An 18,224-nucleotide genomic window follows, 5' to 3' on the forward strand; every position below is an offset into this window, starting at 1 on the left:
GAGCTATTTGAGACTCTAAAGCCATTAATTATTATGTGGGTAAATCAATACCTAAAGTACTATAAAATGTAGGGTATATACAGTGCACGTGTCCATATACTTACAATCACTGTCCTCCTGTTATCCATTCCATTCCGGTCCATTTCTGCACCGCATGACTACAGTTTAGACTAGCCAGATCACACAGTATTTTCTTTGTGAGCCAGAAAGGCCTCTCTCAATACAATCCTATTAGAGTCTTGATGTACCAGTCTGCAATTAAAATTGCTGTGTCTTTCGGCCAGTTTAAATTCTAGTCACGTGGTACAGAAGAGACCTTTCTTTTGATCGATTAACAGATATTAATCTTGCTGGACAATGCATTGATAAGGATTCAGTATGTTGGAAATATTTATATGCGTTTGCATAGTACTGTAGGCATTAATTCCGCCACATAATAATAAAAACACATTCCCAATTGGCTCTAATATAAAAGGTTTTATACATATGAAGATTAAATACAAGACCCAAAAATAAATCCTGTGATCATAGTTACACATAAAGTAAAGTTATATGTAGAATCATATTCTAAATTTTTTCACTATATGTTCACTTTAATATATTTCCACATTTAGCTCCTTAAGAAACCTGAAAGAGGAGATGAAATCATAAGTGAGAAACAAAAGGAAAAAGTAGATGAAATTGACCATGAAGAATTAAAATGGGAAAAATCATCTGGGAACAACAAAGTGAGAGCATTTGAAAACTTTGTGAAGGAACTCAAAGAAAAGTAAGAATAATTACTGTGTTTTTTTTCTACATATAAATTAAACATTTATTATATTTTTGGTATTTCATTCACATTTTACATTTTTTACAGTGAATAATATAAAAAGCAGATTAGAATGTGTCATCACTTACTACCATAATTTAAAGATATGTATATATTAAATTTTTTGGACTATAAGATTCACTTTTGAGCAAGAAATGCTCTTGCTAAAAAGTGTGTGCGTTTTCTAGTCCAGAGGCAGCTTCTTGTGATGGAGGAGAACGCAGACCCCTCATCCTTCCTGATCACTGTGAGAACTGCTCTCTCTCCTACCCAACACTAATTTATGTGATCAGTGCAAAGTAGGAGTAGAATCAACCAGGACCTGCACAGAGGCTTCACATCCTGAGTAGCTGAAGGACCTTCCACTCAGGTCCTCCAGGATCTTTCAAGTCATGTGATCAGTCACATGCCTGCAAGGAACTACAAGATATGGTAATGTACTGTGTGTGTGTGTGTGCGCGCGCGCGCGCGCCCAGATGTGCATGTAGCAGAGAAGTGTGTATGTAAATGTGCATGCAGCAGAGCTGTGTGTAAGTAAATGGGCATGTAGCAGAGCTGTGTGTGTCTATAAATGCACATGTCAGAGAACAACTACAGGAAAAAAAGCGCAATAGGGTCTTATCCGATGGAGAGTTTCAAAAGTACAATAAGATTGCACTCACCTATTTGATGTAAAAAAACGCATAACAAACTCAGAGTTTTGACTGCTGCCGCAGATCCACTAGGTCAGGTCAGCTCGTGACCAAGTCAGGGTAAAGATGAATGTCCGGACGTATTGAAGATAAAGATGATGGTTTATCCTGGAAATTCTTCTTTACAGCAGCGCGGATACTAATCACGTAATCTCCAGATTGATTATAAATGCACATGTAGCAGAGCAGTCTGTGTATATATGTGCATATGTAGCAGAGCGGCGGCTGTCCGTGTGGTACTGATGCGGCACAAGGTTGCCACACGTGTGCTACACGTAGTACACACACGGACACAGATATCTCCTGTAGCGTTTTTTCCGTTACTGGAAATATCAGGATGTGTGAAACCAGCCTTACCATCAGTGTATCATCAGTGTGTCCATTTTTTTCCATCAGTGTGTCATCAGTGTGTCCGTTTTAACCATCAGTGTGTCATCAGTGTCCGTTTTTACAATCAGTGTGTCATCAGTGTGTCCGTTTTTACCATCAGTATGTCATCACTGTGTCCGTTTTCACCATCAGTGTGTCATCACTGTGTCCGTTTTCACCATCAGTGTGTCATCAGTGTCCGTTTTTACAATCAGTGTGTCATCAGTGCGTCCGTTTTTACCATCAGTGTGTCATCAGTGTCTCTGTTTTTACCATCGGTGTGCCATCAGTGTGCCCGTTTTCACCATCAGTGTGCCATCAGTTTGTCCGTTTTCACCATCAATGTGTCATCAGTGTGTCTGTTTTCACGATCAGAGTGTCCGTTTTCACCATCAGTGTGTCCGTTTTTACCATTAGGGCTCATTTCCACTAGCAAGGAAAACGGACGAGTGCAATCCGATAAAAAATCGGATTGCACTCGGACCAATGTTATTCAATAGGTGTCTTTTCATTTGCGTTTTTTTTCTCAGCCGAAATCGGACTAAGAAAAAAATCGCAGCATGCTGCGTATATTGCTGCGAGTCTCAGACGAGACTCACCAATGCAAGTCAATGGGTGCGAGAAAAAAAACGGACGGAATACAGACCATCCGTATTCCGTCCGTTTTTTACGGATACATCACCATTCTGTGGCCTAGAACACTGTCCATGGTCCTGTAAATGACTGTAGAAAAATAGTTGCAGAAAAATAAAACGGATTGCATACGGATGTCATACGGATGTAAAACGGATGGTGCGATTAAAAATCGCATTGCACTCGCATTACACTCGCTTGACAATCGCAGACGCTACATCCCTTTTTTCGGTCCAGATTACGGACCGATTTGTCTCTCGCCAGTGGAAATGAGCCCTTAGTGTGTCTGTTTTCACCATCAGGGTGTCATCAGTGTGTCTGTTTTTACCATCAGTGTGTCATCAGTGTGTCCATTTTTACCATCAGGGTGTCATCTGTGTGTAGGTTTTTACCATCAGTGTGTCATCACTGTGTCTGTTTTTACCATCAGTGTGTCATCACTGTGTCTGTTTTTACCATCAGTGTGTCATCACTGTGTCTGTTTTTACCATCAGTGTGTCATCAGTGTCCGTTTTTACCATCAGTGTGTTATTAGTGTGTCCGTTTTTACCATCAGTGTGTCATCAGTCTGTCCATTTTTACCATCAGTGTGTCCATTTTTACCATCAGTGTGTCCGTTTTTACCATCAGTGTGTCATCAGTGTGTCCGTTTTCACCATCAGTGTGTCCGTTTTTACCATCAGTGTGTCATCAGTGTGTCCGTTTTCACCATCAGTGTGTCATTAGTGTGTCTGTTTTCACCATCAGTGTGTCATGAGGGTCTCTGTTTTAACCATCAGTGTGTCATCAGTGTGTCCGTTTTTATCATCAGTGTGTCTGTTTTAACCATCAGTATGTCTGTTTTTACCATCAGTGTGTCATCAGTGTGTCCGTTTTTATCATCAGTGTGTCTGTTTTAACCATCAGTATGTCTGTTTTTACCATCAGTGTGTCATCAGTGTGTCCGTTTTTACCATCAGTGTGGCTGTTTTTACCATCAGTGTGGCTGTTTTTACCGTCAGTGTGTCATCAGTGTCTCCGTTTTTACCATCGGTGTGTCATAAGTGTGCCCGTTTTTACAATCACTGTGTAGGTTTTTACCATCATAGAACACGTACATGCTACACGTATGTGTGAATGAGGCCTAATGTAGCAGCACAGTGAGATTATGCCACCGAAAATAGCAGCATGATATTACCATTTGTGATCGCCACTATTTCAGTACTTACCTTCAGGCACAGCACGTGGCAAGTCTTTTTATTATACTATTAATTATATATACCGTATATACTCGAGTATAAGCCGAGATTTTCAGCCCAAATTTTGGGCTGAAAGTGCCCCTCTCGGCTTATACTCGAGTCATGGTCGGCGGCGGGGTCGGCGGGTGAGGGGGAGAGAGGACTGTCGCATACTCACCTGCTCCCGGTGCTCCTAACGCTGTCCCAGCCTGTCCCATCGTCCCCCGCGCTGCAGCTCTTCCTCTATTCAGCGGTCACGTGGTACCGCTCATTAAAGTAATGAATATGGACTCCACTCATAGGGGCGGAGCTGCATATTCATTACTGTAATGAGCGGTACCAGTGACCGCTCATTACAGGAAGAAGCTGCGGTACCATGGGACATGCAGGGACAGCGTCAGGAGCGCCAGGAGCAGGTGAGTATGTCATATTCACCTGTCCGCGTTCCATCCGCCGGGCGCCGCTCTGTCTTCCCGTCCTCTTGCTGTGACTGTGCAGGTCAGAGGGTGCGATGACGTATTAGTGTGTGCGCCGCCCTCTGCCTGAACAGTCAGTGCGGAGAGACGGGACGCTGAGGAGCAGCAGGCAGGGACGAGAGGCGAGTATGTCATTTTTTTTTTTTATTGCAGCAGCAGTATTACATGTGGCACAATGCTGTATGGAGCGTCTATGGGGCCATAAAGAACTGCATGGAGCATTATATGGGGCATCTATGGGGCCATAACTGCATGGAGCTTTATATGGAGCATCTATGGGGCCATAACTGCATGGAGCATTATATGGGACATTATATGGGGCCATAACTGCATGGAGCATTATATGGGGCCATAACTGCATGGAGCATTATATGGGGCATCTATGGGGCCATAACTGCATGGAGCATTATATGGGGCATCTATGGGGCCATAACTGCATGGAGCATTATATGGAGCATCTATGGGGCCATAACTGCATGGAGCATTATATGGAGCATCTATGGGGCCATAACTGCATGGAGCATTTTAAGGTGCATCTATGGGGCCATAACTGCATGGAGCATTATATGGGGCATCTATGGGGCCATAAAGAACTGCATGGAGCATTATATGGGGCCATAACTGCATGGAGCATTATATGGGGCCATAACTGCATGGAGCATTATATGGGGCCATAACTGCATGGAGCATTATATGGGGCATCTATGGGGCCATAACTGCATGGAGCATTATATAGGGCATCTATGGGGCCATAACTGCATGGAGAATTATATGGAGCATCTATGGGGCCATAACTGCATGGAGCATTATATGGAGCATCTATGGGGCCATAACTGCATGGAGCATTATATGGGGCATCTATGGGGCCATAAAGAACTGCATGGAGCATTATATGGGGCTCCTGATTCAATATGGATATTCAGAAACACTTAACCTACTGATGTCTCAATTAATTTTACTCTTATTGGTATCTATTTTTATTTTTGAATTTTACTGGTAGCTGCTGCATTTTCCACCCTAGGCTTATACTTGAGTCAATAAGTTTTCCTTGTTTTTTGTTGCTAAATTAAGGGGGTCGGCTTATACTCGGGTCGGCTTATACTCGAGTATATAGGGTATATATTATTTTGCCTCTATGTGAACAAAAATACCCTGGTAAACTCATCTGTTAAAGAAATAATGGTTAATATTGAAATGTGTCTATGCATGTATAACTTATAAAGCCTATGTTTTGGGGAAAAAGGTACATTTTTTCAAGCTCTTTCTGTTATATTTGAAGGGGTTTTTGGACACTCTAAAAAGTTCTTTGCCTGTTATCCTAATGTAAATGAATAAAGCTTGTGTTCTATACGTCAGAGTATTGCACTTTCAGATGCTCATCACTATTGTTCCAACACCTACAGAGAGACTCCTCTTGGGCTAGCTGTCTGGCTCAGTTCATTAGCTAAGCTAGCCCCCTATTCTGTCTATGCATCAACTGTGGCAGAGAAGGGGGATGACAACTAATGAATTGGGTCAGAGGACCCGAAAAACACATCACTGACACAGACAGGTGGCGGAATAACAGCAGAAAGGGAGCTTAAAGAACTATTATAGGGGCCCTGAAATTGGGCCAGTAGTTCAGAAGTAAAGAACATAAGTAAGTTGTATTAATTCACATTTGGACAACAACCAACAAAAGATTCTTAGCTTAGGTCATCAATGTCTGATTGGTGGGGTCCAGCTCCGAGCATCCCCACTGATCAGCTGATATCAGCTCCAACAGTAGCCAGATGTGACCCGTGTATGGACAGCCCAAGGATTGGTAGTGGACAACCTCTAGAAGTGACATTACACAAAACATAAAATAAATACCATGTTTTCTGGTTGTAGAACACAAAATGACAGTGACAAGGAGCAAAGAGATATAGAAAGGAGATACAGAGATAAAGATCAAGATCGACAAAGGTATCATCGGATGGATGATGGCAGAAAACCGAGAAACCACTATGAGTTTGACAAGTTTCTTAGAAGGAACGAAGATGACCAGAAATGGGCAAAAGGATTCAGCCAAGATCGGGCCAGGAAAGGGAGCCACAACAACAACTTTGCAGCGGATGCTGTAGACAAACTGGGTAAAGAGGACAAGTGTGATGACATGGCATCCAAAAAGGAGCGCATAAGAAATAAGGTTCTTTTATTCTTTTAGGATCATTTCTCATTAGCTAACTATGCCCCCTATAAAGAGTGTTCTTTATGAACCGGGAATAAAGCATAAAGACCCACGTGTAAAAAAAAAATAACCGCATTTATCATTTCCATGTAGCATCTTTTCTGGATGTTATTGGTTTCAGTTTTAGTAATGTAGATTGTGTTTTATAAACCCAAAGATACACATCATGGTGAGTAGAAGTAAAAATGTGTGATTCATGGCATAGAACACAGTATCACACAGGAAACATCACAAAGAAAAATGGCGCTATTCTCCATAGAAACTATTCAACTGGATGTTTTTTATGGACTAAACACGAGATATGACAAATTGAATTCAATGTTTGCTATGAAAGTTTTTTTATTCATTACTTAGGAGGAAAGATATAAAAACTGCTTTTGACTCCCAAAAGCTACAGTCAGAAACACTTTTTTTTAAATATTTCAGTACTATATTTCTAATATTTCGAATTAAAAGTGGACACACCTTTTGTGACCTAACACAACAAAAAGGCAGCAAAATGCTGTGTGGTTATTTCTTTCTCTCGACAACAAATGTGGGGTAAAGGAGGATTGGGCATGTTATGCTTGAAAGTTAAAGGTATGTGCCCAGAAAATTCTGCTGCAAATCATGTGTTAGCAGAAAGAACACTGCTTAAAATAAGCACATTATTGCCTCGTTTTTGTCACATTTTTTGCATGAGTTTTTCTTACAGATATTTCATCAGTCATTATTATGGATGAAATCTGCTGCAAAAACGCTGAAAGAATTGACGTACTGTAGATGTAAAGGGGTATTCACATCTCAAAGATCCTATCCCAATATGTAATAGGTGTAATAATAATAATAATAATAATATTAGCAAATACCTCCAAATAGACTTATAGTATAGTTATTTACTCCATGGGTACAACCACTCATATTGTGATAGTTGTTAGTGATCACAATTCCTAAGCTACTGCAATGCCATGCACATGGAGGACTATAAACATAAGGATGAATGACCTCGGGGAGATGAAAACATCCAACACCGCGGAGACATCATCACGTGTTTCTCAGCGCAGTGATCCAGAACACCGCCCCCATCCCTTAAGGGAAATATGCAAATGCATGTAGAAAAGCCACGGAGACACCATCACGTGTTTCTCAACGCAAGCAATGAATAGCCAGGTCTTTCACTGGGAAGGAACAACCACGGGAAGGGCAGCATCCAATAAAGGAACACCACCTATGCCAAAACATGGTATCCATCCACAGACAGCTGTTTCAGGGTATTTGCCCCTCATCACTGTGGAGTAGGAAACTGGCTATTAGGAGCAGTGCCTAGTGAAAGTACTATAAACAAAAGGAAGAATGACCTCGGGGATATCAAAACATCCAACACCGCGGAGACACCATCACGTGTTTCTCAACGCAGTGATCCATAACACTGCCCCCATCCTTTAAGGGAAATATACAAATGCATGTGTCATGTCGGACGCTGTTCAGACCAGGTCGTCCGACAGACAGCGGTAATTCCGCTTTTGTCCACTATGCGCTCATTGGCGTCGGCTAGATTTTGTCTAGCTGGTCCGGGGTTAATTTACCTGGTGATCGGATTGGAAGCTGGGCCATGCCCACTGCCTTTAAATAGTTCTCCTGAACATTGGGCGTCGCCGATTCTAGCTTCAGTCTAGTGCTTGGTTATCTCGGTCTGGAGTGGTGAGCTAGTAGTTGGAGCATCGTATCTGGTGGTGTATTTCCCTTTGTCTTATTTACTCCTTCCTATATTTGTATTTATTTTGCCCTGCGCATTTATAGTGTATTCCTGAGTGACTGCGGCGTGGTGTATATTTTCCGTTATCCTTGTCTGTGCTAACTGTGGGTATTGGTGTATTATCTTTTCACTGGGTGGAGGGCGATGGTTTCAGCCTAGGGTTGAAACAGGAGACAGGGCGAGGGTCGAGGCCTAGACATGCACACCATCAGTGTAAACTCTAGGTAGAGGGTCAGTCAGGATTTCCCTAGTCTGAGGGAAATTGCAGGGGCCCGGGTTATTAGCTCTTACCCACCTAGTCTTCCCGTGACATTATAATCGGCCAACATTATTTCCATGGATCCCATGATTTCCATAAACCACCAGTTGAGGGCGCTGTTCCTACAGGTCACTGAGTTGAGGGGGGCAGTGCAGCAACAGGGACTAGCAGTATCTAATGTGCAAGCCGGAGTTTCAGATAAAGTTGCTGAGCCTAAATTTCCTTTGCCTGAAAAATTTGCTGGGGAACGCAGTAAATTTGTTACTTTTCGTGAAGCTTGCAAACTGTATTTTCGGATGCGTCCGATCTCCTCCGGTAATGAGGCTCAGCGTGTGGGCCTGGTGTTGTCATTATTAAGCGGGGATCCCCAAGCATGGGCGTTTTCTTTGCCATCTGATTCTGCTGCATTTGACTCTGTGGAGAGTTTTTTTTCCTTTCTTGGAAATATTTACGATGAACCTGGCAGAATGGCTCTAGCAGAATCTAAGATACGCACTATTCGCCAGGGGGAGCAAGTTGCAGAGGATTACTGTTCTGAATTTCGCCGCTGGGCGGTCGACACTCAGTGGAATGATTCTCCGCTGCGGAGTCACTTTATTCATGGAGTTTCTGATAGGGTTAAAAAAGCCCTCCTGAGGTACGAGACTCCTACTTTACTAGATTCCGCTATGAGTCTTGTTGTCCGCATTGATCGCCGTTTGCGTCTGGGGGAGCATGAGACGCCGCCTGTGGGAGGAGGTTTAGGTTCATGTGAGGTTGCTGCAGGTGAGCCCACGGAACCTATGCAAATCGCAGGGGTATCACATGTTAAGCATCGTGCTCTTGTACTCAGGAAGCAGGGAGCCTGTTTTTTCTGCGGTAAAACTGGTCATTTTATTAATATCTGTCCTCTGCTGTCAAAGAAAAATGCAACGGCGGAAAAACTTCTAAGCTCAGAGGGTGTGGAGGAGTCCAATCTGAGCTTATGTATATCCTCCATGATGGTTTCTCAGTGCATGCTCCCTGCCAAAGTTGTTGTCGCTGGCAGAGAGCTGCCAATCACAGCTTTTGTGGATAGTGGTTCTGCCACAAATCTCATTGATGAGGAGTTTGCGCGCACTGCTGGTTTTAGGATTGAAAAACTGCCTCATCCTATCCGCGTGGTCACCATCTATTCTGCTCCTCTCCCACAGGGGGAGATTACTGAGTTTGTGGCTGAGATTAAACTCCACATTGGGGTTCTTCATTTCGAGCAGGTTACATGTAAGGTGCTCAAGAGTCTTCCGGCACAATTGGTTCTGGGTTTTCCATGGTTGTCTACACACAACCCGGTGATTGACTGGAAAACTCAGGACATAATTCAGTGGAGTGATTTCTGTCAGGAGAATTGCCTGGCCACATGTGTGTCTGCTGTGACTTCAAGCGTTCCTGAGTCACTTCTGAATTTTGTGGATGTGTTCTCTGAGAAGGGTTGTTCAGAGTTGCCACCACATCGCTCCTATGACTGTACTATCAGGTTTAAACCAGGGGCTAAATTGCCTAAAGCAAGGATGTTTAACATCTCCGGTCCGGAGAGACAAGCGCTAAAGGATTACATTGCTGAAAGTTTGAGCAAAGGGCACATCAGGCCTTCATCCTCACCTGTGGCAGCAGGGTTCTTCTTCGTTAAGAAGAAAGATGGTGGACTACGGCCGTGTCTGGATTTCAGGGAGTTAAACCAGATTACGATTCGTGATCCATACCCTATGCCATTGATACCGGATTTGTTCAACCAGGTGGCAGGTGCTAAGTGGTTTACCAAGCTTGACCTCAGGGGGGCGTACAACCTCATAAGAGTCCGTCAAGGTGATGAGTGGAAGACGGCTTTTAATACCCCTGAGGGTCATTTTGAAAATTTGGTGATGCCATTTGGGTTGACAAACACACCTGCAGTGTTTCAGCATTTCATAAATGATGTGTTCTCGCATGTTTTGGGGAAATTCGTTATTGTGTACCTAGATGACATCCTCATATATTCTTGCGACCGTGATACTCATTTAGATCATGTCAGGCTGGTGTTACAGCTTCTCAGAGAGAATAAGCTATATGCAAAACTGGAGAAATGTGTGTTTTCGGTACAGGAGTTGCCTTTTTTGGGCTATATTGTGTCTGCTTCTGGTTTTAAAATGGACGCCGCTAAGGTGCAAGCGGTGTTGCATTGGGAACGACCTGATAACCTGAAAGCACTTCAGCGGTTCCTTGGGTTTTCTAACTACTATAAGAAATTTATCAAGGATTTTTCCATCATTGCTAAACCGCTAACTGACATGACTAAAAAGGGTACCAATTTCTCCATTTGGCCTGAGGCTGCTGTGTGCGCATTTGAATCTCTTAAGAACAGGTTTGTTTTGGCCCCCATTCTTGTGCAGCCAGATGTATCGAAACCTTTTGTGGTGAAAGTCGATGCGTCTGAGGTTGGTGTAGGGGCGGTGCTGTCACAAGGCTCATCCTTGAGCGGTTTTTCGTCCATGCGCCTACTTTTCCAAGAAACTGTCGCCCGCCGAACGTAACTACGATATCGGCAACAGAGAGTTGTTGGCAATCAAATTGGCCTTTGAGGAATGGCGACACTTCTTGGAGGGGTCGATTCATCAGGTTACTGTTATTACCGACCATAAGAATTTGCTTTATTTGGAGTCTGCCAAGCGTCTGTCTCCCAGGCAGGCTCGCTGGGCATTGTTTTTCACGCGGTTCAACTTTGTTGTCACTTACAGACCTTGTTCTAAAAACAGTAAGGCGGATGCCCTGTCCAGGTGTTTTCTGGGGGGAGAGCCTCGGGAAGATCCAGTACCCATCCTCCAAAAGGGTGTTGTGGTTTCGGCTCTCACTACCGAGGTTGAGGCTGAGATTGGCGAGGCCCAGGAGGAGGTACCATCTGAGCTTCCCATCAACAAAACGTTTGTACCGCTTTATCTCCGCTTAAAGGTTTTGGCGGAGCATCATGATGCTGTCCTGGCTGGCCATCCAGGGGTTAGAGGTACTTTGGAGTTGGTGTCACGTCGGTTTTGGTGGCCCAAGATCCAACAGGACGTGGTCTCATACATGTCGGCTTGCACCACGTGTGCTAGGACTAAGACGCCCCGCTCCCGTCCTGTTGGCACACTACTTCCTCTCGAGGTACCTAGTAAGCCATGGACGGAAATCTCCATGGATTTTATCACTGACTTGCCCTCCTCAGCTGGGAACACGGTCATCTTGGTGATTGTTGATCGATTCTCAAAAATGTTGCATTTTGTGTCTTTGCCTTCGTTGCCAAACGCTAAGACTCTGGCTCAGGTATTTGTGCAGGAGGTGGTCAGACTTCATAGGGTTCCGTCTGACATCATTTCTGATAGGGGTCTCAGTTTGTGGCAAAATTTTGGAAAGCATTTTGTTCATGGCTGGGGATCAAGTTGTCTCATTCTTCGGCGTTTCATCCTCAGTCAAATGGTCAGACCGAGCATATAAACCAAAATTTGGAACAGTACTTACGCTGCTTTGTTTCGGATAACCAGGAGGAGTGGTCGAAGTTCCTTCCTTTGGCTGAGTTTGCCATCAATAATCACCGCCAGGAGTCGTCTGGGGAGTCTCCGTTTTTTTGTGTTTACGGGCTTCATCCTCAATTTTGTACTTTGAGTCAGGGGGGCTCTTCCGGCGTCCCGGAGGAAGACCAGTTAGGAGCACAATTATCATCTGTCTGGAGGAGAGTTAAACAGCGCCTGTTGAGTGTGGGTGCTAGGTACAAACGTGTGGCTGACAGTAGGCGTGTGCCAGGTCCGGACCTGAGTGTGGATGACTTGGTGTGGTTATCCACAAAAAACATAAGACTCAAAATACCATCCCTTAAATTGGGTCCACGGTTTACTGGTCCATTTAGGGTCGCCGCTGTCATTAACCCAGTATCGTACCGGTTGGAGCTTCCTATGGTGTACAAAATACACAATGTGTTCCACAGATCATTGTTAAAGATGGTGGTGGGTCTTGTGGACGCGACACCAATGCCTTCTCCAGTCTTGGTGGATGGTAACCTGGAATTTGAAGTCTCCAAGGTGGTTGACTCTCGTGTAGTGCGCCGCACTTTACAGTACTTGGTACACTGGCGTGGTTATGGGCCAGCCTCGGACGTTCATGCGGATCGGCTGGTCAGATTGTTTCACCGCCGCCATCCGGACAAGCCGGGTCCTATAAGCCGTGAGGGCCCTGGGGTCCCTCGTAGAAGGCGGGGTACTGTCGTGTCGGACGCTGTTCAGACCAGGTCGTCCGACAGACAGCGGTAATTCCGCTTTTGTCCACTATGCGCTCATTGGCGTCGGCTAGATTTTGTCTAGCTGGTCCGGGGTTAATTTACCTGGTGATCGGATTGGAAGCTGGGCCATGCCCACTGCCTTTAAATAGTTCTCCTGAACATTGGGCGTCACCGATTATAGCTTCAGTCTAGTGCTTGGTTATCTCGGTCTGGAGTGGTGAGCTAGTAGTTGGAGTATCGTATCTGGTGGTGTATTTCCTTTGTCTTAGTCTTATTTACTCCTTCCTATATTTGTATTTACTTTGCCCTGCGCATTTATAGTGTATTCCTGAGTGTCTGCGGCGTGGTGTATATTTTCCATTATCCTTGTCTGTGCTAACTGTGGGTATTGGTGTATTATCTTTTCACTGGGTGGAGGGCGATGGTTTCAGCCTAGGGTTGAAACAGGAGACAGGGCGAGGGTCGAGGCCTAGACATGCACACCATCAGTGTAAACTCTAGGTAGAGGGTCAGTCAGGATCCCTAGTCTGAGGGAAATTGCAGGGGCCCGGGTTATTAGCTCTTACCCACCTAGTCTTCCCGTGACAGCATGTAGAAAAGCCTTGGAGACACCATCACGTGTTTCTCAACGCAAGCAATGAATAGCCAGGTCTTTCACCGGGAAGGAACAACCACGGGAAGGGCAGCATCCAATAAAGGAAAACCACCTATGCCAAAACATGGTATCCATCCACAGACAGCTGTTTCGGGGTATTTGCCCCTCATCACTGTGGAGTAGGAAACTGGCTATTAGGAGCAGTGCCTAGTGAAAAGGCTATAAACAAAAGGATGAATGACCTCGGGGAGATCAAAACATCCAACACCGCGGAGACACCATCACGTGTTTCTTAACGCAAGCAATAAATTGCCAGGTCTTTCACCGGGAAGGAACAACCACGGGAAGGGCAGCATCCAATAAAGGAAAACCACCAGTGCCTAGTGAAAGGACTATAAACATGGACATGCACATGGAGGAAGCAACATAGCTTATCAGGAGAACTATACTACATTTCTAATTGGAGGCATTTGGTAATATTATCATTATTACACCTCCTATATATTGGGATAGGATCTTGGAGATGGGAATACCCCTGCTACAAATCAGCAAGGAAAATATAAGCAATGTATGCATGAGAATTCAGGAATCTCATTCATTTTGCTGGGGCTAGAAAATCCTTCAGGTTTTGTGACAAGACAGTGCAGAAAATAGTGCCAAAAACTCACCGAATGCACATACCTTTATCCTTACAGGAGCATTCTCCTCTCCACAAACGTACATATACAGGTGATTCTCACAAAATTAGAATATCATCAAAAAGTTACTTTATTTCAGTTCTTCAATACAAAAAGTGAAACTCATCAATTATATAGAGTCATTACAAACAGAGTGATCTATTTCAAGTGTTTATTTCTGTTAATGTTGATGATTATGGCTCACAGCCAATGAAAAAGTAATTATCTCAGTAAATTAGAATACTTTATAACACCAGCTTGAAAAATGATTTTAAAATCCGAAATGTTGGCCTACTGAAATGTATGTTCAGTAAATGCACTCAATACTTGTTTGGGGCTCCTTTTGCATCAATTACTGCATCAATGCGGCATGGTATGGAGGCTATCAGCCTGTGGCACTGTTGAGGTGTTATGGAAGCCCAGGTTGCTTTGATAGCAGCCTTCAGCTCGTCTGCATTGTTGGGTCTGGTGTCTCATCTTCCTCTTGACAATACTCCATAGATTCTAAATGGGGTTAAGGTCAGGTGAGTTTGCTGGCCAATCAAGCACAGTGATACTGTTGTTTTTAAGCCAGGTATTGGTAATTTGGCAGTGTGGACAGGTGCCAAGTCCTGCTGGAGAAATACATTTCCATCTCCAAAAAGCTTGTCGGCAGAGTGAACAATGAAGTGCTCTAAAATTTCCTGGTAGACGGGTGCGCTGACTTTGGTCTTGATAAAACACAGTGGACTTACACCAGCAGATGACATGGCTCCCCAAACTACCACTGATTGTGGAAACTTCACACTAGACCTCAAGCAGCTTGGATTGTGGCCTCTCCACTCTTCCTCCAGACTCTGGGACCTTGATTTCCAAATGAAATGCAAAATTTACTTTCATAATAATAATAATAATCTTTTTATTTATATGGCGCCAACATATTTTGCAGCGCTTTCATCTGAAAACAACAGCTTGGACTACTGAGCAACAGTCCAGTTCTTTTTCTCCTTGGCACTGGAAAGACGCTTCTGGCGTTGTCTATTGGTCATGAGTGGCTTGACACAAGGAATGCGACACTTGTAGCCCATGTCCTGGATACGTCTGTGTGTGGTGGCTCTTGAAGCAATGACTCCAGCAGCAGTCCACTCCTTGTGATTCTCCCCCAAATTTTTGAATGGCCTTTTCCTAACAATCCTATCAAGGCTGCGGTTATCCCGGTTGCTTGGGCACATTTTTCTACCACACTTTTTCCTTCCATTCAACTTTCTATTAATATGCTTGGATACAGCACTCTGTGAACAGCCAGCTTCTTTAGCAACAGACTTTTGTGGCTTACCCTCCTTGTGGAGTGTGTCAATGACTGCCTTCTAGACATCTGTCAAGTCAGCAGTCTTCCCCATGATTGTGGAGCCTACTGAAACAGACTACGGGACCTTTTTAAATACTTAAATAGCCTTTGAAGGTGTTTTTTGTTAATTATTCTAATTTACTGAGATAATGACTTTTGGGTTTTCATTGGCTGTAAGCCATAATCACTTGAAATACATCACTCTGTAATGACTACATATAATATATGAGCTACACTTTTTGTATTGAAGAACCGAAATAAATTAACTTTTTGATGATATTCTAATTTTGTGAAAAGCACCTGTATATGGGATAGTCGGGAGGAACATCTATCGGCTGGATAAGCTTTTGGCTGACATTTTAAATCTGTGGGCAGCGCTTTACACACTTACTGTATTGTTAGTCATGGGCCATTGACATGGTCTTTACATTTGCTTCAATGGTTGTTTGCCCTAAAGTTTCCCTAATGTGCAGCTTTACTTCAGCAGTGGATTTTGGCATGTCATATAATAATACTATGAAAAATTTGTTATTTTGATATGGCAATTCTTGTATCATTGTAAGTGTGTTCTCGCTAACAGGATCGCCCGGCCATGCAGCTGTACCAGCCAGGAGCTCGCAGTCGCATAACTACCGGATTTACAAATAAACATGTGGAGGAACCACCTTTCATTAAGAATGATGCAGACAACATATCTGGAAGAAGCTCAGAGAAGAGTGAAGATGCTGGATAAAGCACAGGTCCTGGATAGAAAAGCATTTATGCAAGTTCTCTGATGCCACTTTTGACTATGGCCAAAAGAAGCTGAAGCCAAACCACGTGTTGCCTGCCTCATTCTTCCCCTGGAGAGTAGAAAAAATGGTGCATACTTTCTGCTAACCCATTTTGTGCCAAAGAGCTCCTAATAAATTGTACCGCAGCCCATTTACTGAGTTGATCTTTACGTTTCAGGGAGAGAACACACTACTAGTAGCTTTGAGCAATCTTTATATTTATTATTCTTATTTAATGTGAAATACTAGTCAACCTTTTAGTCTGATCGAAAAGAATGCAGAGATAGCACATGCAGTTTCATAAAGTTGTGTCAATGTTTTTTTCCCGTGTACTTCGGTGAGGTTAGTGACACTTGCAGCATTTCCAATGTTTCTGTATGCAAGTAAATAAACGTCATACTGTACCAATGTGCTGTTACAGTCCTTGTAGACATCTTTTTTTTTACCACTAAGGTATTGTCATTTTAATGCTGTAAATGTAGTAATAACAAACAACTTGAAGAGAATTTACTGCAACAAAAGAATCCACAGGTAACTAAAAATTTGTGTTCAACCTTTTTTTAGGTATAACATTTTATTATAAATGGAATTTTTAACTGTATGATGCCTGGAGTCTTTCCTGCAAAGTAACTTCATAATAGTCTTCTAGTGTCGTTTGGGTGCCTAGAAAGCCAGACACTGCGTTCTTTGATTTTTGTGAATGGACTGCTCTGCGTTCAGTCCTACTCATTCATACATTAATTTTTAATGAAAACAACAGATATTATGTAATGTCAGTGCCGGCATCCCTGCACCATCCCTCTTCCTCTTCCCAGCAGGGACGCCAACATGCTCACCCATTCAACCACTCTACTCTAGTCCCTCTTCCTCCCAGGACCTGCGCAGGTCTCCTGGATGTGTCCTTAGTGCCCACGTGTGGCACTCTCTGCATCCTAAAGGGGCAGCGTGCACACTTCTGAAATATAAATCATATATACCAGACCATAAAAACACCTCAAATACAAATTCCAGGGTGCCAAGATGTACTATACCGGTTCAGTGCACAAAAGATAGAGAAAACCTATAAAGGACAAGAGCACCAAAAGAACCACATTTTTATAAAAAATATATTTACTTTATTAGATCAGAGTAACATTACAAAATATAAAAACATAATAGAGATAGCAGGGAGATGACAAAGATTCACCACAAAAGGTGGCACAGCAGTTCCCAACAGGCAATTACTACCATATAGATTAGTCATGTACTCAGATAGTCAGCTCAGGAAAGTGCCAGTGCATTGTGCAGAAATGTATAACATCAAATATATTCACCAAATACAGGGTGAGTCTAAAGCGTAAAGATGCACTGGACACCGTACAAACTCATCTAAGTGTCATGCCCGACATCCGAGTGAGAGCAGAGCGCGACCAGTGAAAGTAAGTAATACATGGATTACCTGGGGAACCACGATGCCACCCACCAACCCCGGGAGAAGGCACGAGGCTGAAACACGCGTTGGGGTGTGTGGCATCGTGGTTCCTCAGGTAATCCATGTATTACTTTCACTGGTCGTGCTCTGCTCTCACTCGGATGTCAGGCATGACACTTAGATGAGTTTGTACGGTGTCCAGTGCATCTTTACGCTTTAGACTCACCCTGTATTTGGTGAATATATTTGATGTTATAAATTTCTGCACAATGCACTGGCACTTTCTTGAGCTGACTATTTGAGTATATGACTAATCTATATGGTAGTAATTGCCTGTTGGGTACTGCTGTGCCACCTTTTGTGGTGAATCTTTGTCATCTCCCTGCTATCTCTATTATGTTTTTATATTTTGTAATGTTACTCTGATCTAATAAAGTTAATATATTTTTTATAAAAATTTGGTTCTTCTGGTGCTCTTGTCCTCCTTTATAGGTTTTCTCACACTTCTGAAATATCTGCAGCCAATAGAATAGCTGGGAGACATAAGATATTTAAGGCACCCTCCCCTATATGCAGCAACTTTAGTGATTAGTGTGTACACTACCATCTTAGTTGTAAGGTCTGTATCCGTGCTCCCTGAACCTGATCCTGACCGTCCTATCTAAACCGTACTGCGTTTACCCAGTCCTGATCCTGATCTGCCTTCTCTGCATCTGTATTTCAACCCTTCTCCCATCCAAGTATGCACCTGCACATGTGATCCTATACCTGGGTCCAGCCTGTGTTTGTGGATC

General features: G+C 43.4%; 1 protein-coding gene across 2 annotated transcripts in view; it reads left to right on the forward strand.

Moving 5' to 3' along the window:
• Positions 1–16,530, forward strand: part of UPF3A (UPF3A regulator of nonsense mediated mRNA decay) — a 61,609-nt gene extending 45,079 nt beyond the window's left edge. Inside the window, exons 8-10 of one of the 2 annotated variants that reach the window (XM_077296567.1) lie at positions 615–769; positions 6,071–6,312; positions 15,827–16,530. In XM_077296567.1, coding sequence (XP_077152682.1) covers positions 615–769; positions 6,071–6,312; positions 15,827–15,894 — 465 coding nt within the window. In that variant the 3' untranslated portion in view covers positions 15,895–16,530. Of the gene's footprint in view, positions 1–614; positions 770–6,070; positions 6,369–15,826 lie in introns of both variants that reach the window. The other variant, XM_077296566.1, reaches the window with a different exon arrangement.
• Positions 16,531–18,224: the final 1,694 nt, after the last annotated feature.

Source organism: Ranitomeya variabilis, chromosome 3 (assembly GCF_051348905.1).
Source record: "Ranitomeya variabilis isolate aRanVar5 chromosome 3, aRanVar5.hap1, whole genome shotgun sequence".
Lineage (NCBI taxonomy): Eukaryota > Metazoa > Chordata > Amphibia > Anura > Dendrobatidae > Ranitomeya > Ranitomeya variabilis.